The sequence below is a fragment of the Marmota marmota genome, unplaced genomic scaffold, assembly GCF_001458135.2.
Source record: "Marmota marmota marmota unplaced genomic scaffold, marMar, whole genome shotgun sequence".
In the NCBI taxonomy this organism is placed as follows: domain Eukaryota; kingdom Metazoa; phylum Chordata; class Mammalia; order Rodentia; family Sciuridae; genus Marmota; species Marmota marmota.
Genome location: NW_025999960.1, coordinates 16,806,695 through 16,827,502, shown reverse-complemented (window position 1 = coordinate 16,827,502; position 20,808 = coordinate 16,806,695). Strand labels below are relative to the sequence as shown.

The following is a 20,808-nucleotide window of genomic DNA, read 5'->3' as shown; positions in this document are numbered from 1 at the left end:
AAGATTTATTGAATAATTAACATTAATTGGCCCCTGGAGAAACAAAGAATAATCCTTAATCCTTCAGGTATCCTGACTGAAATAAAACAATATGTACGTATTATAAAGCACATTATTATTATTAATTATATTATTATTAATGACACCAGAATGGAATATAAAGCAATTGACCAGGAATAACAAAAAAATATACATCATCTAACTTCTTTTCCATTTTTATTTTTTGATGGTAATTGGAAATAAATCCAGGGCACTCTACCACTGAGTTATATCCCAGGCCATTTTTTATTTTGAGACAGGGTCTCACTGAGTTGCCAAGACTGGTCTCAAACTTTCCATCCTCCTGCCTCAGCCTTCTGAGTAGCTGAGATTACCAGCATGGACCACAGGGCTGGCCTTTTCCACTTCTAATTTAAAGTCAGAATGCTTTACTTTTTTTAGTGTAAGGAACAATATTTTCAGTACAGCATAAATTAGGATATTAGGATTCTTGTTCGTATGCTTATTAGTGGTAGGTCCTGTTGTATGGGGTTCTTGTTATGGTCTCATCTCTATTACTTGGGTATTTGTTAAAACCCCTTGGTAATGAAAGGAGAAGACTACAAGTTAACTATTAATATTTTATTAGGCTCAAAGAGCAGAAGGAAGCATGTACAAGGCTGGAGAATCTTGTAGTATGTGTTGTCATAAATTTATTTTCCTTTGCTTTAAGAAAAGAAAGGTTGGGCTGGCTACATAGCTTACTGGTAGAGTGCTTACCCGGCACACATAAGACCCTGGGTTCAGTCCCCAGCACTGCAAAACAGGCGCAGGGGAGAGGGGAAGGGAAAGAGATGAGAAAAGATAAGACATATTGAGGAGCTGGGCATAGTGGCGCATGTCTGTAATCCCCACGCCTGAAATCCCAGCTGCTTGGGAGGCTGAAGCAGGACATTCGTGAGTTCAAAGCCAGTCTCAGCAATTTAGTGAGGCCTTAAGCAACTCAGTGAGATCCTGTCTTTTAATAAAATACAAAAAAGGGCTGGAGATGTGGCTCAGTGCATTCCAGCACCTGTGGGTTCAATCCCTACTACTTAAAAAAAAAAAAAAGATGTTGAGGAAAATATGTACAATTTTTAGGGGTCAGCCAGGTGTAAATAGCACATGCCTGTAATCCCAGGACTCAGGTGACTGAGGCAGGAGGATCACAAGTTCAAGGCCAGCATCAGCATCTTAGACCCTGTATAAAAATTTAAAAAGAAAAAAATTTGTAAGGGTCAATCTGCATTTGAGCTAGTATTTGTCATAATATAAGTGGGTTGAATATAATTCAATGATAATCATTTTCCATATTTGCCATAGAAAGCTACTTAAGCAAGTATGAGGGCAAAACATTTTTTCCTGAGGCAAGAAGTAGGTATAGACTTTTTAATAAGGCGTTCTTTTTTGCTAGAGAGAGATGTTTTAAGTTGTTCACAGAGCTTGGAGTTGTGTTCCAGGATAGAGGTGTCAGGCCAGGAGTCCTGGTTGGTCCCCCAAAGGGAAACACAACTGCTGTACAGTTCTGGTTAGGAGGAAGTTGCAAGAAATTCACACTGGTAAAGAGTGGGAGGAACAAAACTAACTATAAGCCCTGAAGGTAAAATTTCAGATGAGTAGTCAGGGAGGTTTGGAAGCTGATTAAGCTTCAAGAAAACTGAGGGGAGAAAATGAAGAGTTCCATTTAGTGGGTACCACACCCATCAATTTTGAAGTCTCTGGTTGATGAATGATATTATGCCTAAGAGATCAGTACTTCTTGACAGCCTGGCCACATTTCCCTTTACTGTTATCGCTTGTGACACCCAGACAGCCAGCTTCATTATCAATTATACTTTTCCTCCCCATATCTGACTCCCTCTTTCCTCCTTTTAACATTTTCATTCTCTCATTTTTGTTTTTAATCTTTAGACATTTTTAAAGTCAGGTTTTTTTGTTTGTTTGTTTTTCAACCTCAAAATAGATTCAAAGTCTGACTCAGGTGAAGAACAGCAAACTTGGTGTTGAGTGGAAATTACAGTTCTCTGGTAGGCCAAGTAAGATATTTCCAGTTTTAAGATTGTTACTGTGGCTAGTATCTTAATGGCCACTGTGATACAGAGGAAGAAAAGGAGAGGGAGACAAAGACAGACACTGTCCTGATTCATGCAGCACTGTTTGTATTTTTTTGGACTGGGTGTATGATGTGTCTTTTGGTTGAAAACAGAGAAAAATTCTAATATTAGAGTGGATTAGTGTGTTGTATAAGGTCTTTTTCTTAAACACTTACCAGAAGGGCTTTTCACTCTGTTTATTTCGCCATGACTTTCATATAATTAGTCTCCAACCTCTCTTTTTTTCCCACATTATCATTTTATATCAAATTATTTGTGTATGTGTGGGGAATTGAACACAGGACCTCATGCATTCCAGCTAGGCAAATGCTCTACCACTGAGCTAAAACCCCAGCCCTCAAATTTATTTTAATAAGAGAAAAATAAGGTAAATCTACTCTAGTTTAAAAAAAAATTTAAAAATCACATCCTCAAGAATAATTTGGAGGTTCACCTGTATTTTCTAAGCTGTTTATTTTTCCTCACCTCCAGAGGGAACGGATGGCATTTTGGAACTCATCAGGTGGATATCCATGATGGAAAGGCTCAGAAAATGATTTTTCTTCATTGATCCAGAATGAGAAAATAGGGGAAATAATAATCTGTCACAACAACAAAGGCTGGTACTGGATATGTAGCTCAGGGTAAAGCATGCTTAAAAAGAGAAGTAATCTCTGAACAAAAGGTTCAGAAAACAATTAGGTCTGTTTGAATCACTTAAATATTTTAAAAAGTTTTGTTGATTCCCAATTATTCAGATGATAGGAGCATACTTTTATGAAAAACATACAGCGTAGATATTGGATTAAAGTTGTGGTTTAGCAGAAAGCACCTTTTGAACCTCTTTCCCATCTCTCCTAAATGTCCTCATAATTTTCTCCCACAGCTTTCTTGTTATTTTTGCTACCAGAGCAATAACCTTCCCTGTGCATTTTTTAGATGTTGGAGGAGGAGTTGTCCAGTGATCTCAAAGTATATGTTTTTGATTCTCATAAGATTATGGATACCAAAGGAATAAAAAATAGAAATCACCACTGTCAAGTTATGAAAGAAAGTTTGCATAGTAAAATAATTTAAACCTAACATTTGTACCCAGTAAGGCAAACGGAACGTTTTTTCCATATTTTTGGAAAATGTGCATTTTCTTCACATTAAGTGGTACCAATAAAAAATAATGATTCTCAAAAAAAAAAAAAAAGTTGTGGTTTAGTACCACTAAAGTACTATCAAAGTACTTCAGCTTGAAAGTAGATCTTTAGGGCTGAGGTTGTGGCTCAGCGATAGAGTGCTTGATCCTCAGCACCAGATAAAAATAAATAAATAAAATAAAGGTATTGTGCCCAATTACAACAAAAAGCCAATATTAAAAAAGAAAGAAAGAAAGAAAGTAGACCTTTAGAGAAAAGAGAATTTTAGGAGTATCTGGAAATCTTTTCCTTTTCTTGGGAACAAATGAATTGGAAAAAAAAAATCACAATTCCTTGTTCTCTAATAAACACTTGAGTATTACTTTTTCAAGCCTTGATCTTGTGTCTGGCAGCTTCTGCTTTGTCACCAGCATGTCTCTGCACTGAACAGGGTCTGAGGAAAGCATCAGACGGGGCACTTTGCTTTCTTAGCCTTTGAACACCCCTGTTCATATTTATTTAATTAGTTAATGCCATGCAGACACTTTTTTTGGTTGCCTCTATGAAAGTTCTTTTCCTATTCAATGCTGCCTTTGATTTTGTTGCACTTGGGAAGTGAGGAAAAAGGGGGACAGAGGTGGGTGCAGTGGCACATGCTTGTAATCCCCCCACTTGGGAGGCTAATCAAGAGTATTGCAAGTTGGAGTCCGGGTTGGGCAATTTCGCCAGACCCTATCTCAAAGAAAAATTTTTAAAAAGTCTGGAGGTGTGGTTTAGCGGTAGAGCACCCCTGAGTTCGATCCCCAGTAAAAAAAAAAAAAGGCAGGCAGGGGTGGATTTAAAGGACTATATTCCAAAACATTCCTTCCTAACCTTACAATTAATTTTAGGAAGACTGATTCAGCTCTAAAATCAAGTGAAATGGTTTTAAGTGTCTTTTTCTCTTTATGAGAATGTTAAAATAAATCATATTATTTAAAAATCAAACTATTTTTAAAAAAATATTTATTTTTTTAGTTTTTTTTAACAGTAGGGGAAAAGTTTAAAGTTGTAGCCTGTGTGGTAGAGCATGAAACTATCTTAGTAACTTAGCAAGGCTCCTAGCAATTTAGTGAGATCCTGTCTCACAAATAAAGGGCAGGGGATGTGGCTCATTGCACCTTGGGTTCAGTCACTGGTAACAACAACAACAACAAAAAAGTTGTATATGTTTGAATAATTAGTACTTCAAACTTCTTATGTGCTTTTTTAAAACAGGTTTGGATTGTCCAAATTGTTCTTCCAGAGTTCTTTTAAATGCTAAGAACAGACAGAATTATTGATAATTAGGTATTAGAATGTATTATCACCAATATATATTTTTTTAGTTTTCATAGAGTTTCAAACTTGCAGGAATATTGCAAGAACACTACCAGGGAATAGATGTTTTCAAGACAACATGGTAAGAGTGGTAATCAGTGGGTACCTTGGTGTAACTGGGAAGAGGGGGCCACTTAATCCAAATTAGGGAGCCAGGAAATGCTTCTCTGAGAAGAGTGCGTCTGTTCTTTGCATTCAGGTGAAACTCCAAAACCATAATTTCATAATTTTATTGTCTATTTGAGCACTAAGAGAAACTATTGGTTAGTTAAGCTTAAGGCAATAAATGCCTGTCAGCTCACAGCTGCAGATCTCTGATTACCCATTGCACAAGTGTTATCAGAGAGTGCAACTGAATATTCCCAAACTGTTGGTTTCTCTGAGAAGCTTCGTGAGTCCATTTTTTAAAAACTGAAAACGGGCTGGAGATCCAGCTCATCGGTAACATATATGTTTAGTAAGTGTAGAGCACTTTGATTCCCCAGTACCACATTGAAAAATAATAATAATAAATAATGTACCTGGTAAAAGTTTTTTCCCTAAGTCCAAAGAGTTATACAACATGTTTTCAGTAAACAGTCTTCCCTTAACTTGACCTTGTTTTTGCTCTCCCATTCTGTTTTCTTAGGAATAGCCATTATTTTGTCCAAAGGTTATACGAGATCTTTCTCATTTTTTTTCTGTGTAAATGATGCATACTGTTTAATAAGTTGATGTTTTCACTTGACAGTATATCTTGGGGATTACTTTATCAATACATATAGACTTGCCTTATTTATAATGGCTACATGTTATTCTGTCCTATGAATGTGCAGTTTATTCAGCCAGTTCTTTACTAATATGCAGATTTGTTTTCCAGTATTTTGATACTATAAAAAATGTAGTAATGTCTTTGCGCATATTTCCGTGTGTTTCATTCATATATATATATATATATATATATATATATATATATATATATAAATTTTAGTTATAGTTGGACACAATACTTTTATTTCACTTATTTATTTTTATGCAATGCTGAGGATCCAACCCAGGGTCTCACACGGGCAAGGCGAGCACTCTACCACTGAGCCACAACCTCAGCCCCCCCTCATGTGTGTGTTTCTTTTAAGATTTATTCTTAGGAGTGGAATTGCTGAGTCAAAGAATGTGCAGGCTTTTGAAATTTTAGAAAATGTAATTTGATCAGCATTTTTATCCTGTAAAACAGTCTTATAACTAATGATAATGAATGGGATAAAATAGTCATAATTCATTGAAAGTATGAGTGCTATGTTTTCTATTGTTACTTTTTTGTTTGTTCATTTGTTTTTAGTTAAAGGTGGAAACAATACATTTATTTATTTATTTTTATGTGATGCTGAGGATCGAACCCAGCACCTTGCATGTGCCAAGTGAGTGCTCTACTGCTGAGCTACAACCCCAGCCCTCTATAGTTATTTATTTTTTTGCCATTTTTTTCAGGTGTTGATGAACCTTTATTTAATTTACTTACTTATATGTGGTGCTGAGAATTGAACCCATTGCCTCCATGTACAAGGCAAGCACTCTGCCGCTGAGCTACAACTCCAGCCCCTATTGTTACTTTTTGATAGGAGGAAATGTACTGGATTTTAGAGAAGGTGACACTTGATGGTTGGGGGCACACTAGAATGTTATAGTAGGATTAATCATAATTACTAAAGTATTGCTTGGTTCATTTGGGTTGCTTGTGGCCTCCATCTTTTCCTTAATGTAGTGAAATGACTGAAACAACATGGTATTACAGTACTGGAGAGCAAAACTGCCTAATATTAACTTAATGTTACCACATGGATCATAAATTATCATAGGGACTTAAAATTCTATGCAGCATACCAATCATAACTGACCCTTTCTGTTCCCTGCCCTGTTTTGTTCTATAGATATGTGAGCAGTGGGGCTTACAGTTTTTTGACTAAAAGCTGCAATGAGAAAATTGGAATCTAGAATCTATATTTTCTCTTGGTATAGTATGTTCTTGAGGTTTCAGAGAAGACCAGGCTTCTTGTGTTTTATTGACTCTGTGTGTACTTGGTATAGAAATGATCACTTAGAATCCCATTAATAATTTAGAAATTTATTATGAAACATTTCTTCCTTATTATTTTTCATTTTGAGACAGGGTCTCTAAGTTGCTGAGGCTGTCCTCTAAATTGTAATCCTCTTGTCTCAGACTCTGAAGTCACCCCACTATACCTGGCTAAATATAATTTTTTATTTTTTACTTTTTAGTTGTAGGTGGATACAATATCTTTATTTCATTTTTTAAAAATGTGGTACTGAGGATTGAACCAAGTGTCCCATGTGTGTTAGATGAGCGCTCCACCACTGAGCCACAACCCCAGCCTCTAAAGATAACTTTTAAAAGCCTGCTTTGGATGGAAATCTTCCTAAAATGTATTACACATGTCCCTGCCTTTTAAAATAGGCTATCAACCATTATCACGATGCAATTTAATAATTTCTGGATGTTATTGAATTTGTAAGAATGTTGTCAGACTTGACTGAAGTATAAGGAAGAGCTTTTTCTCATACCAAAAGCTAATTGATGTGCTTTTGAAATTTTTCTGATTCCTTATTGTGCTAAGTTCCCCTTTTCCTATAAGAGTCATAATTTCAGATCTGATTTGTGGTTTCTGATTTATTGTGGTTTAAGATAACCTGATAACCTGGCTTATTGAATTACATGTAAAACAAATAAAAAGACTGGGGGTGTCAAGGGGCTGCGTTGATTGGAATCCAAGGGAGTGGTCAGAAATATAAATCCCATTTAGGTGAGGACTGTTGCAACTCACTGAAGGGCATATATAGTCAGTGTTATTGGGCTCTTTGGCTAGTTTTTAGCCACTTGGTGGTTAAAATCTGACAGGAAAAACAGAGTTGTCTGAGGTTATCTAATACTTGACATCAGTGACTATGGAGGGGAAAAATGATGTTTCTAAATTAGTAGGTGGTGGTATGTTTTGTACCCCAGAAGACAGATGACGTAAAAACTCTCTTCAGGTCTGAATGCTAGAATTCTATAAAATAGGTATAGAATCTGTTGGTTGATAGAAAAAAAAGAAAGCGAGGATTGCAACATATGGAGCAAGAGCGGAGAAAGATTACATTTTAGCAATGAAAGATGGCTAAAGGGATAGTTACTGCTGGGATTTAATGGAAGAGATAATCAATACATATCACCTTGTCTTTCCCTTTCTAAACTTGGAAGTAACCAAGAAGTAGATTTTAGAACTACATTGAAAATTTAAAAATCAGCCTTATTGGTGAGGTTGACTAGAGAATGTGTGGTAGATTTGTAGCCAGTTTACTCCAAAAGGATGCTGAGCATGTGGGACACCTCACTACCAGCCCTAGTCTTTTAGGTTGCTTACTATAGGACCCAGACAAGGCTGGCATCCCACAGACTGGGCCTAGTTCCACTGATACCTCACCTCTCCTTGAGAGCTCAGGAGAAACTGGACCATGGGTGATTCATTTCTTACCCAGTTGTCAGAGGGTTGGGAGTGAGACTGGATCATAGCTAACGTCTCTCCTTGGGGAAATTAGAGGCTCTCTATTACCAGTGTACTGGTGTAGTGCTTTGTTTGCCCTTCTCTGGAGATTAAACCATGAGCTTACCTTGATAGGTAGAACAATTATAAATCTGTCCTTAAAAAACTCAAAACTGTGCTGGGGTTGTAGCTCAGGGGCAGAATGCTTGCCTAGCATGTGTGAGGCACTGGGTTCAATTCTCAGCATCATGTATCAATAAATAAAATAAAGGTCCATTGACAACTAAAATTAAAAAAAAAAAATCTCGTAAAACTGGGGAAGATTATTCTGGTTTTAGACGTTTGGAGGCAAAGACAGACTGGGTAATTGCCTAGCAGCCTCTCAATGAGTATTTATTTAAAAGGATTACCTAAATCTGTAAAATAACTTTTGCTTCAATTTGGTTTTGAAGTCTTACCAGCAAAAATATGATTAAGGCTTTTCTATTTTTGTAAATATTTCTCATACTGAAAGCTATAATTATTTTCAAGGTGATTTAATTCAGTAGAAGAATGTTCTTTTCTTAAAAAAAGAGAGAAAAAAAAAAGGTTCAATCATACAGAGTAACAAAATGCTGATTCTGAACTTGTTTTATTTTTGCTTATTCTTCTCCCTCCCTTTTTTCCTTTCCAGAATCCTATTCTAAGAACACGGGTACTCAGGTATCCACCATGGTACTGGGTCCTGAACAGACGATGCCAGATGGTAACTTTGAGCTTTGTGTTATTATCCAATTTTTATTCAGAATTAGGCTTATGTCAAAACCAGAAATTTGCCATATTTTCCCTGTTATCTGTTCTAACAACTCCATTCAGGAGTCACATCTAGTGACTTTGGCTATATGAAATGTAGGTTTGTAACTACAGAGACCTGCCTCATCTTATTTCCAGTTCAGAGTTGAACTACATTTTGTTTCACGTTTGGTTTCTGTAGCATTCTTGCAAGGATAACACTGTTCCCAGACTTGGCATAATGACCTTTGGAGTGCTTTGGGCATTCATGATATTTTCTAATGTTTCAGATATGTAAGAACAGTAAAATACAGAGTGAGTCCCTCATTCTGTATTTTGTTGGAGCTTCTCAAGTGCTTTAACCAATCCTTTGTAATTCTGAACTTCCCTTTTGGAATTTCCATTCCTTTTCTATAAATATCTTCAGCCAGTTAAGTGATGTGGATGGATCACCTTCCTATACAAACAAAGCTCTTGGTTTTCTAGTTGAAGGTTGTAAGAATTTATTAGAAACATAGAGAATAGAGCTTTGTGGTTCAACATGGTCATATCATGTCTGTGGCAAACTAGACTTTATATATTTCTGGTGGGTTGGCTCTTTTCTCCTGGACCTACCCTCTCTGCACTTAGGATTAATTGTGAAATGCAAGTCTGTAGGAAACACTGATATCAGGCTGAGATGGGCCCTGCTATCTTGAGTGTGCTGGCAACCCGTGACCAGCAGCTCTTCACTGTACGCCTTATTCAGGATGCAAAGTGTTCCTACTTGGTGGTTGCCCACAGCATCAGATTTTACCTTAAACTGTGGCAGGATTTTGTAACTTGTATATTTTTTGAGAAACCTGATAGAGGTGTAATGTCCAAGAATGTTTATTTGAGTATGTCCTATCAAATAATTGGGTGAGGTAGATATGTTTCAGTAGATTGACCGACTTTTTTTCTTTTAAATGTTAGGATTTTAGGTTATTAGTGGGGTTTGTCTGGGAATGTTATATTTCAAGTCCTAGATGTCAATGCTTTTAGGGGAAAATGAAATGATCCTAAAATTACCAAGTAGGAGTATGGAGTAGGAAAACCACTGAGAGATTAGTGTTAAAACTGTTAAAAGTGCTGAGTGACAGGACGAGCAGGCTGAGGGGGATTGAATAATGTAAGGCTTTTTGTATTACTTTAGTTTTTTACCATGTGAATGTATTATCTAGTCAAAGAAAAGTTTATTTTAAAATATAGGTAATAATAAACTACAAAAAATCTATCAAGCTAGATCAGATTAGTCTCTTGTGTATTCAGGTATTAAAAATATTTCATTTTAGATGTCAGAGATTTTAAGACCCTGGGTTAGATACAGCATTATAGCACCACCAAAAAGAAAAAGAAAAAAGATTGAATTTCAGTATTACTTAATATGAGTTGTTAGTGTATTTTGCTCATTTTAATTCATTTCTTCTCAAATATGTTAATTCAGACAGTGCTTCTGGAGACCATGGGGACTCTGCCAGTCTTGGTGCCATCAATGCTGCCTATAGTAACTCCTCACTTCCACAGTCCACTGGGCAGTCGGAGGAGCCATTCACCACCTACTTTGATGAGAAGATTGCCATTCCTGAGGAGGAGGTTGGTGACATATTTGAACCAGCATATTATTGTCTAGGGAAAGCTTGTGTGTGAAAGATTTACTAGATGACACATGCTCAATAGCTTCAGGTCTCATTTTTGTAGCCAATCTCTGAAGACTAGATTTTTAAATTAGAATAAATAAATTATTAAGGAATATGAAGGCCTGAAACACAGTTAGTTGCTAAGTGGTACTAGGGAGCTCCCCTGTCCCCACATGTGGCTCTTAATCCTGTTTAGATAGTGCTTGGGACCAAAGGTACTGATTTTATTAGTCTGATTTTAGAATGAGATGCTGATGGAAAGAGCATGGAAGGCAAGGGCTCTCACTTAGAGAAATGATCAGCTTGTCAATAAGAGATGGATAAGATGAAGTGAAAGTTGGACCCATTCAATATCTAACCCTTAGGCTTTGTTCTTGTGAAGCTGATATTGATTATTCATGTGTAATTCAATAATAGATAAATTAAATCAGTAGTTTGGAGGTGACACTTAGTTTGAGCTCCTCTCTTCTCTTGTATAGTATTCTTGTTTTAGCTTTCGTAAACTCTGGGCATTCACGGGACCTGGCTTTCTTATGAGCATTGCCTATCTGGATCCAGGAAATATTGAATCCGATTTGCAGTCTGGAGCAGTGGCTGGATTTAAGGTGAACATCTACATCTACCCCTGCCCTTTTAAACACAAACTATACCCTAAATCCTTTCCTCTACCCTGTGTGTGGGCTAGCAGCTTCAAGGGTTACATGTAGATACAGTTGATCCTTGAACCACATGGGTTTGAACTGCATGGATCTATTTGTATGTGGATTCTCTTTTTTGAGATTTTTGACCATTTGAAAAAACTCAAGAGATGAACTGTATAACTTAGAAATATTGAAGAAAATGTTAGGTATGTCATAAATGCATAAAATAAATGTAGATAAACTATTTTATCTACACAAAAATAAAAATACCAGATGGGAAATATATACAAATCTGTTGTAAAAAATTAAATTTATTTAGAACTTACACAGTTCTTACATGCTGCTAATTACAGTTGATGGACATGCAAGGAAATATCAGGATGTGATATTAAATCATAACTACATTAAAATTAATTATGTACTTCTGCAGTAATTTTGTAGCCACCTGCTTTTGCTGTTGTGGTGAGCTGAAGTGTTGTGAGTTTCCACCTAACATGCTGTGTGACTGATCATCTTTGTGTGAGCAATTCTTCTCTCTAATAAATTGTGTATTGTAGTAAAAAGTGATTTGTTGAAGTTCTCATGCATTTTTCATCATATATGATCCTTAGGCATATATGATCCTTATGCTTTGTATTGACTATTTACCTTATCAGTGAGGCTTGCAGTCAATAGGAAGTAGTTTAGTTTTGGGGGAGTCAAAGGAATATGGATTTTCATCTATACAGGTGATTGGTGCTCCTACTCCACTAGACCCTGTATTGTTTAAGGGTAAGTTGTACTTCATTGGTAGTGACACTTACTATAAAAAGTTTTTCCCATCTGTTTTTTTTTTTTTTTAATCCATGTAATTTTCTTGAACAAAGGAGAAATTGCAGTGGGAGAAACAGCTCAGAAAGGAACATGGTACTGAGCAGGTCAAGTTAAGTAAGCTCAGATTATTTTGATGCTTGACATGGGCTTTTCCAGCATGTAGTGTTTCCCTTTAATATTGCCAAAGCCAAACCAGAAACAAAACAAAACAAACAAACAAAAAAAAACAACACCCAGTTGTCTGATAAATACTTTGGGGATTTTTTTTTGTTCTTAGCTGCTCTGGGTTCTTCTGTTGGCCACCATAGTGGGTCTGCTGCTTCAGCGCCTTGCAGCTAGACTGGGAGTGGTAACTGGGCTACATCTTGCTGAAGTGTGTCACCGTCAGTATCCCAAGGTGAGCAGTGTTCTGTCCTATTTGTGTCTCACCCATTTGGTAATCTGTGTATCTGGCAATATGTGTTGACCCCACTGTATACTGAGACATTGGAGGACTTGAACTGGAGTATTAAGGGAACTCCTGCTGCCCCTCTTATTGCCAAGCCATGTTTCCCTCCAATCTTCAAAATCTAACATAAAGTTCACTTGCTTCCAGAATGTTAGAAATTCTGCTTGAGCAAACCATTTACTCCACTTTCTGGAATCTAGCAGTGCCCATCCCATGAAGGGGAAGGGTGCTCTCCCCAAGCCCTCCATGTTGCTCCATCAGTTTTCATTATATGATTCTTCTTTATTGTTTATTTTGCTATTACTTTGAAAGAGGTCAATTTTTTCCTTTTACTACACAGCATATGTGGTAGGATTTGGGTATTTGTGAAGTATTTTTAAATTTATTGTCACTCCAGGAGTTATACTATTTTTGCAGATTCCTTTAGGTTGTTTTGGGACCTTCTTACTATGTCTAAGGCAAGAATACACTGTGTCTGGAAGACTTTTTTTTTTTTTTCATTGCTGGAGATCAAACCCAGAGCCTTGCATATACTAGTCAAGTGTTCTACTACTGAACTACATCCCCCAGTGGTCCTGGAACACATTTTAAATATAGCTTCATCTTTGGATAAGATACTGACCTATTTCTCATGTGTCCTTGAAGTTTAAGCTCTTTTGATGGCTACAAATATTAAGTACTCTTGCCTGTTTTTCAAAAAACCTTGGGCCAAGTGCAATGATGTATACCTATAATTCCAACTACTCAGGGTTGAGGCAGGAAGATTGCAATTTTGAAGCCAGTCTCAGCAAATTAATGAGAACCTGTCTCAAAATGAAAAATAAATACCTCTGTTTTTAGGCAGAGGGGAGTGAAGGGAGGGGAGGGGTATAGAGATAGGAAGGATAGTAAAATGAGTTGGACATTATTATCCTATGTACATTTATGATTACATGACTGGTGTGATTCTACATCATGTACCATGAGAAGAATGAGAGGTTATACTCCATTTATGTATGATGTACTAAAATGTATTCTACTATCATGTATTAGAACAAATGTTTAAAAATTTTTCAAAAAGAAAAAAAGAATGGCTGGGGATGTATCTCAGTGGTGAAGAGCCCTGGGTTCAATATCCAGTACAGAAAAAAAAACAAAAATAAAACAACCTTGGTAATTTATAATTTCTTCTAGCTTCTCTTTCTTCATATGAAAGTATTTTTTTATGGTTTCAGTGAGAGAACATTAATTAAATATGTGTTTTCCTACTTTACTACATGCCACCCAATTCCAACTACTTTATCCTGGTCTTTTTGCTTATCTGTTTTCACTTGCCATGTGTATTATTATTACTTTAGAAATGACACCCCCCCCCCACCCCCAGGCTTTTCATATTTGTTTTGTTAACTCCAGCTATGGTCAAAATAGGTGTTTTCTTTTGCAGTCGTTTTCTTTTCTCTCTTGACCCTTATACCATATTGGCATACTATTCTTCCCTAAAGCTTTTTAGAATTATTTTTAGGCAAGAAATAGAATGGTAATTAGTGAATAGAATTCCATTCCTATTTTAAATGGGAAGGAAGAAGAAAAAAGTAAAATGAGTTGCCTTGCTGACCTTGGTTCACATAGTCCATAACCTGGAAGCACATTTTCCTTTTCCTTCTGGGGACCACAGTGCAGTGATACACTGAATAGGGTCAGGTTCTGGTGATTCCTCTCCAGTAGAGAGCCTTATAAAGGATCATCTTTGGCAATCCTTTAGACTAGAACTACAGAAAAAGTTCTTAGAAATGAACAATCAGAACCACTTCTTTCACTCTTGGCTTTGTAGGTCCCACGGATCATCCTGTGGCTGATGGTGGAGTTGGCAATCATTGGCTCAGATATGCAAGAAGTCATTGGCTCAGCCATTGCCATCAATCTCCTGTCTGTGGGAAGGTGAGGGGGTTTTCCCTGGAAAGTTAACAGTGTTTTCCTGGATTTCAAAGTAAAGGCAAAAATGAAAACCCAACTCATTTTCAATTTTCAAGATTCAACTGAAGTATTATTACTTTTGTGGAGCCTTTCTGGAACCACCCTCCTCTCCCCCAGCAGTCTTCTGTTCCCATGGTGGGTTATGCATACTTCTATTATAGAGTCTGTGGTATTTTGTATTTTGATTGTTTATTTGTATATCATTTTATCCCACAGATAGTGAGCTCGTTGAGGATAAGACCTATGCTTTACAGATTCCTGACCAAAAAAATCTGTCTCAGTACATGAGTGAACATGCTTAAGTTAGTGCTCTGATCCTCAACTATCCAAGGCCTGGCTCCCTGACACTGTCCCTCCTCCCCTACATCCTAGCTTCTTTTAGGTGTTCCGTATCAGTGGGAGGAAGGTGTTTTTCAATGTTTCTTTCCTTTAATCTCCATTTCTGATCTCTAACCTAGGGTTCCCCTGTGGGGTGGAGTTCTCATCACCATCGCAGATACTTTTGTTTTTCTCTTTTTGGACAAATATGGTAAGGCGAGTGGGAATGAGGGTGGCAATCAAAGGAGCCACTTTCCATTACATGGCTGCTGGGGAAGTGCCTTCTTTGAGCTCACTGCTGCATTTCCCCTTTAGGCTTGCGGAAGCTAGAAGCATTTTTTGGCTTTCTCATCACAGTTATGGCCCTCACATTTGGATATGAGGCAAGTGTTACATGCTCGTCATTAGTTTTTTAAAACAGGTTTTGTTTTGTGTCTAGTCTTTCACTGTAAAAGACAGTAACACTGCTAGGATGGTTTAATGGTATTGCATGTTTCAACAAAAAGCCAGTTCAGCCCTGGGCTATTTATTTTGAAGGAATATAATCTATAGTCAATATCCATGTGCAGGAAGGCCTTGAGAGATTCCTAGTCCAAAATGACGAGATGCTATAGAATTTTCCAGAATAGGCTCCCTGGTGCCAAATTGGCCATCCTGACAATAGAACAGCCTTGGAGAGGGTTAGGGAGGGGTTTGCATGGTTATTCTTATTGCTAGCCAAAAGTGGTTCTGTTTTTGTTTATTCAGTTTATATTAATTTCAGCTTAAATTTTCTTTGTATCCAAAGAGTTAATGAATTATAGGTGATACAGTGAATATTTCTTGGTTTATTTTGTGCCCCAATCAGATATTCTTAGAAGTCAGTACCATTATTTGCATTAATAGCACTTTTCTCTGTCTAGTTGTTGCTTACTGGCCTGGCTAAACTTTAAAAACTGTATCTAATCTATGAGTTGATTATGCAGTTTGGCCTAAAGTTTCCAAGAAAAATGCTGAATCTGGGAAAAGGATGTATGAGAAATTTTTATGAATGAGACTTTGACTATACACTGTGCCAGAAATAGGTGATTTTTAAGTTAATGTAAGTGAACAGACACATCATAAGTGTTAATAATCAAGAATTGAATTTCTAGAGACTCTAGTCTTGAATTCCCTGATTCCCTGGCAGTAAGCCTCATTTGTTGCTTGGTATTTGTGTGTGTGTGTGTGTGTGTGTGTGTTGGGAATCCAGGGCCTTGCACATCCTAGGTAAGCATGCTGTGCTCATTCACTTCCCCTCTGTTTTTTTGTTAATATTTTTTAGTTATAGTTGGACACAATACCTTTATTTCACTTTTTTATTTGATTGAACCCAGGGTCTCGCACATGCGAAGCGAGCGCTCTACCACTGAAACACAACCCCAGCCCCTTGTTTTTGTTTTTAAGGAGATAGGTCTCACTATGTTGCCAAAGCTGGCTTCTAACTTCTGAACTAAACTAATCTTCTTGCCTTAGCCTCCCAAATATCTGGGAACTAAGGCATGTGCCAGTGTTTTTAGCTGTTGCTTAGTTTTTTGAGGATCTGTATCCTTCACTGTTTTAGATGATTATTGTAGAAGGTGTTGCAAGGAGAAAAGGATACCACGAGCTCCCTAGTACTATGTTATGCTCCTGTGTCATGTTTCATGAAGGCTAATAATTGTTATGTTGATATGTAGTATATTACAGTGAAACCCAGCCAGAGCCAGGTTCTCAAGGGCATGTTCGTGCCATCTTGTTCTGGCTGTAAGACCCCGCAGATTGAACAGGCTGTGGGCATCGTGGGAGCTGTCATTATGCCACACAACATGTACCTACATTCTGCCTTAGTCAAGGTGAGCAAAAGCCCTTATGTCATTGCCCATCTGGATAGTTAATGAGATCTTTTCCTTTATTACAAGGGACAGAACTTAGCTTGCAATTCCTAGAATCCTGAAGGAGCAAGGCTGGAAGTTTATAAACTGCATGTTCTTGGGCTGTGTTTTTATCTCCAGGGCTAAGTGACCTTGTTTAAATCTCCAGGGCTAAGTGACCTTGCAGTCAGCAGTAATGGTGCCCAATCATACTTTATCAGTTAATCTTATGCAATCTTTTGCTGGACGATTTCAGAGATCTTTATAAGTCAGGTTGTACATTTTTAGGACCCAAATCAGCCTGTTTTTGTAGGTCGGTGGTCCTTCCTGCCACAATATCTCAGAGTCAGTAGTACTTAGTCACTGGTCCCTATTTGGAAAATGCACAGTGCTTTCCAAGGGAATGGAGTTTTTAATTGCTTAGTGAACTAGGATATAGGTAAGTCTTGGGTCTCCCCCATTTCATCTAGTCAGTTGTTTGCCCTCTGAATCTCTCTGCTGACATTTCAGGACTGATATCCAAAGTCCTGAAATACTCCCAAGAAACTCATTTCCATGTGCTCCATAAATGAATGCTGCTGTTATCTCCCTAGTCTAGACAGGTAAACCGGGCCAATAAGCAGGAAGTCCGAGAAGCCAACAAGTACTTTTTCGTTGAATCCTGCATTGCCCTCTTTGTTTCCTTCATCATCAACGTCTTTGTCGTCTCAGTCTTTGCTGAAGCATTTTTTGGGAAAACCAATGAGCAGGTGGTAAGTAAGCCTGGGTCAGGGGTGGTCTTGAGTTTTAGGGCAAAATGCAGACTGGAATGGGGTTAGGGAAATACAACATTGACTCAAGAGTCCAGGAAAATGGTTCTTTGGCCCCCATGCTATACTCCACAACCCCAGTCACTGTGCACCAGTCAGCCTATAGTGTGGTGGCTGAAGAAGCCTGGACCCATCTGTTCTCACTTTTGTCTGGGAAGGAAGCTGGCCTCAGCTGTCATGTAGGTGGCTTCAGTCTCTTCAGCTCTTTGTTATTCCCTTTTGTTTCCTATTAATTTCTGCCTGCTTGCTGGTCCGTCTTGCCATTTGAGATGTCAGCTTGGGAAGAGTTGTCAAACAGGAAACAGAAAGTGTGACCAGGATAGGCTTTGTTTTGTCATTTTGAATTCTGTGTCCAGATTTCTGACTGCCTATGTAGTTTTGACCCTCATTTATTTCCTGCCAGCAAGACCTCTGACTGCTGGCTTTGCTTTGACTAAGGGCTTCCTGTCCTGGGTGTCCTTTCATGTTTGAAGCCTTCTTGAGGGCCTCTCCTCTAGTCCTCATTAAAATGCCCCAGTGTTTATATATTGCCATATCTGTTCTAACTCAGTAAAGACTTTGATGACATGCTCTTTGAAAGTGTGGAATGTGGAAAAATTGTGGAGGAGGATCCCAAGTAAGAGTACAGCCTGTCTCTGTCCCCATCACCACCTGTATCCAGGGTTTTTTTTCTCCAGCTGTGTATTATTATTATTATTATTTTATTTAGTTGTAGATGGGCCACAATACCTTTGTCTATCTATCCATCTATTTATCTATTTTTTATGGTGCCAAGGATTCAACCCAGTGCCTCACACATGCTAGGCAAGTGCTCTGTCACAGAGCTACAACCCCAGTCTTCTAGCTGCCTCTTGAGAGGACATGTATGTGATGTGTTGGAGAGCTTTTCTCATCTGGTCCTGGCCTGTGAAATAAAAGTTGCTCTTAAACATTTTTGGGTTCTAGGTTGATGTGTGTAAAAATAGCAGCAGTCCCCATGCTGGCCTTTTCCCTGAAGATAATTCAACTCTGGCTGTGGATATCTACAAAGGGGTAAGCCTCTGGAGGTTATGTTTTTTTTTCTTTGTTTGTGGCTCAATCTTCTCAGCATATTTTCTGGTCTTAGTGACTTCACTTCATTTCTGAGCAGGTTTATCTCCCCTGGAGTATCATTTATTTTAAAGGTCCAGATGCCAGACAAACATTTTGGATTACATGGGAAGGAATAGAGGATCAGTTGAAAAAGGTGGACTGTATGCCAGCTGTTCCCAAACTCATAGTAATAGTACATTCTTTTACAGGATGTTAATTGGGGTGACTATAAAAAAATGTAGTCAGGCGTGGTAGTACATGCCTGTAATCCCAGTGGCATGGGAGGCTACCACAGGTGGATTGCAAGGCCAGGCTGGGCAACTTAGCGAGACCCTATCTTAAAATAAAACTGGGAATGTTGCTCAATGGTTGTGTGCCCTGAGTTTAATCCCCAATACAGTTTTTTAAAAAAGGAATAAAGAAAATGTCCCTTCTAAGGTCTCTCCGTAACCCCCTTTTTTTCTTATTTATAGGGGATTTCTGTCCCATTAAGTGGTCCCTTTGTGACCTTCCAAGAGTTGAATATATAGTATACAGCATCTCCCATATTTATTTGACTTGTTCCTGCACTTTTGCCATTTTCTAGAAGAGTGTGTTAAGGAGAACAATTTGGGAAATGTGGTTAGGCTTATGTTTTTTCAGAATTTAAGATGGTAGATGGAGATCAAGACTTCAGACGCTTAGAGAAGTGAAGAGAGTAGACTGAGGAATGAAGGACCATCCAGCAATTGTTGAGACTGAAAGCCTCTAGAATCAGATCAAGACCTGAGCCTACTTTTGGGACAGTGCCTAGCATAGTTTCTAGTGAGGTGATTCTTGGCAAAGAAGAGGGAGAAATGTCACAGAGAAATGGTGTTTTGGGTGTTTTCTAAGCAGATGACTGACACAGGCATATCTTCTCCCTTGCCTGTCCCAGGGTGTTGTACTGGGATGTTACTTCGGGCCTGCTGCACTCTACATCTGGGCAGTGGGGATCTTGGCTGCTGGACAGAGCTCCACCATGACAGGAACCTATTCTGGTCAGTTTGTCATGGAGGTATGTGCTGCTGTTGAACAGAGGGAGACGACTAATCCTTAGATATTTCTTGGTCCCTTCTAAGGTCTCTCCATAACCCCCCTTTTTCTTCTTCCTGGTCCAGCCTGTTATCCTATTCCTGTGTTTTCTTTCAGGGATTCCTAAACCTAAAATGGTCACGTTTTGCTCGAGTGATTCTGACACGCTCTATTGCTATCATCCCCACTCTGCTTGTTGCTGTCTTCCAAGATGTAGAGCATCTAACAGGGATGAATGACTTCCTGAATGTTCTGCAGAGCTTACAGGTGAGCAGGGTCTGGGGAAACTCATCCCACATAGTCAGATAATATTAAATACTGCCCTAGTGTAGCAAGCCTTGTGTTGGGTTTAGTGGGGAAATGGAGATGAAGAAAGAGGCCTGGGTCTTGTAATGCAGAAAATGTATATGAAATATTGCCATCTAAGTAGGTTTTAGGAATGGTTTTGTTTTTCAGTCCTATTGAGTGGGAATTGAACTATATACTTAAATATGGAACACAAAATTGTAGTTCATTAATCTAGCAAGCATTAAGTGAACTATGGGACATGGTGGTATGTCATATGTATGTTAATAAGACAAGTCAGATGCAGTATTTGTAAAGACACTTAGATCATCATTCATGCTAGGTTAATGACAACTTGGCAGATTTCAACAATTTTTGAAGCATGTCGGGTTGATAGTTATAACTATTTCTCGTGAAGTAAGAGAGGCCTGTTTTATATTTTCCTTGCACTAACTGTACTGTTCTGTTTTCCAGCTTCCTTTTGCTCTCATACCCATTCTCACATTCACAAGCTTGCGGCCAGTAATGAATGACTTTTCCAATGGAATGTGAGTGTACTCATCCTACTTCTACCATGAGGATGCTGATATGTGGGAGAAGGGCATCAATAGTTCACTGAGAAATGAGTTATATAGGGGAACTCTATGCTTTGAGAGGTGATTGCTATCTGCTTCCTCTTTGGCTTAGAAAATGGAGAATATAAATATAGTAAAGGCAAGAAAACCCTTTTTTAGTTCAGTTTTGGGGCTTTAACTCTTCAGCTTTAGCCACTGATCTTAGTAAGGCATAAGTTAATGCCTTTTATGTATACCTTAAGTGGATATGGAATATTTGAAATGAATTGTTGCATTTCAAAGGACTCTCCTCAGATGGCTCTTTGTATTTCTAAGCTTTGTTACTTTTCTATAGTCTTAAATATTAGGGTTTACTTAATAGTACTTTTTTCTTTCCTTCTTCCTATAATTGTCTGACTTATTTAAGCAAATCTGGGACATAGTAAGA

The 20,808-nt window shown here is 38.0% G+C and overlaps 1 protein-coding gene and 1 long non-coding RNA gene across 6 annotated transcripts in view; one reads left to right on the top strand and one right to left on the bottom strand.

Moving 5' to 3' along the window:
• Slc11a2 (solute carrier family 11 member 2) overlaps positions 1 to 20,808 on the top strand; it is a 36,120-nt gene that overhangs the window by 3,566 nt on the left and 11,746 nt on the right. For 3 of the 5 annotated variants that reach the window (XM_048802733.1, XM_015493355.2, XM_048802735.1), the window contains exons 2-14: positions 8,789 to 8,860; positions 10,352 to 10,500; positions 11,024 to 11,149; positions 12,276 to 12,395; positions 14,257 to 14,363; positions 14,858 to 14,928; positions 15,033 to 15,100; positions 16,415 to 16,570; positions 17,182 to 17,340; positions 18,343 to 18,429; positions 19,385 to 19,504; positions 19,639 to 19,788; positions 20,281 to 20,354. In XM_048802733.1, coding sequence (XP_048658690.1) covers positions 8,789 to 8,860; positions 10,352 to 10,500; positions 11,024 to 11,149; positions 12,276 to 12,395; positions 14,257 to 14,363; positions 14,858 to 14,928; positions 15,033 to 15,100; positions 16,415 to 16,570; positions 17,182 to 17,340; positions 18,343 to 18,429; positions 19,385 to 19,504; positions 19,639 to 19,788; positions 20,281 to 20,354 — 1,459 coding nt within the window. Of the gene's footprint in view, positions 1 to 5,973; positions 5,995 to 8,788; positions 8,861 to 10,351; positions 10,501 to 11,023; positions 11,150 to 12,275; positions 12,396 to 14,256; positions 14,364 to 14,857; positions 14,929 to 15,032; positions 15,101 to 16,414; positions 16,571 to 17,181; positions 17,341 to 18,342; positions 18,430 to 19,384; positions 19,505 to 19,638; positions 19,789 to 20,280; positions 20,355 to 20,808 lie in introns of those variants that run through there. The other 2 variants (XM_048802734.1, XM_048802736.1) reach the window with 2 other exon arrangements.
• Positions 19,117 to 20,696, bottom strand: LOC125616674. Its single transcript, XR_007347414.1, has 3 exons — positions 20,561 to 20,696; positions 19,253 to 19,257; positions 19,117 to 19,147 (listed from the first exon to the last, which is right to left on the bottom strand). It is a non-coding gene; the product is annotated as an uncharacterized LOC125616674 (long non-coding RNA).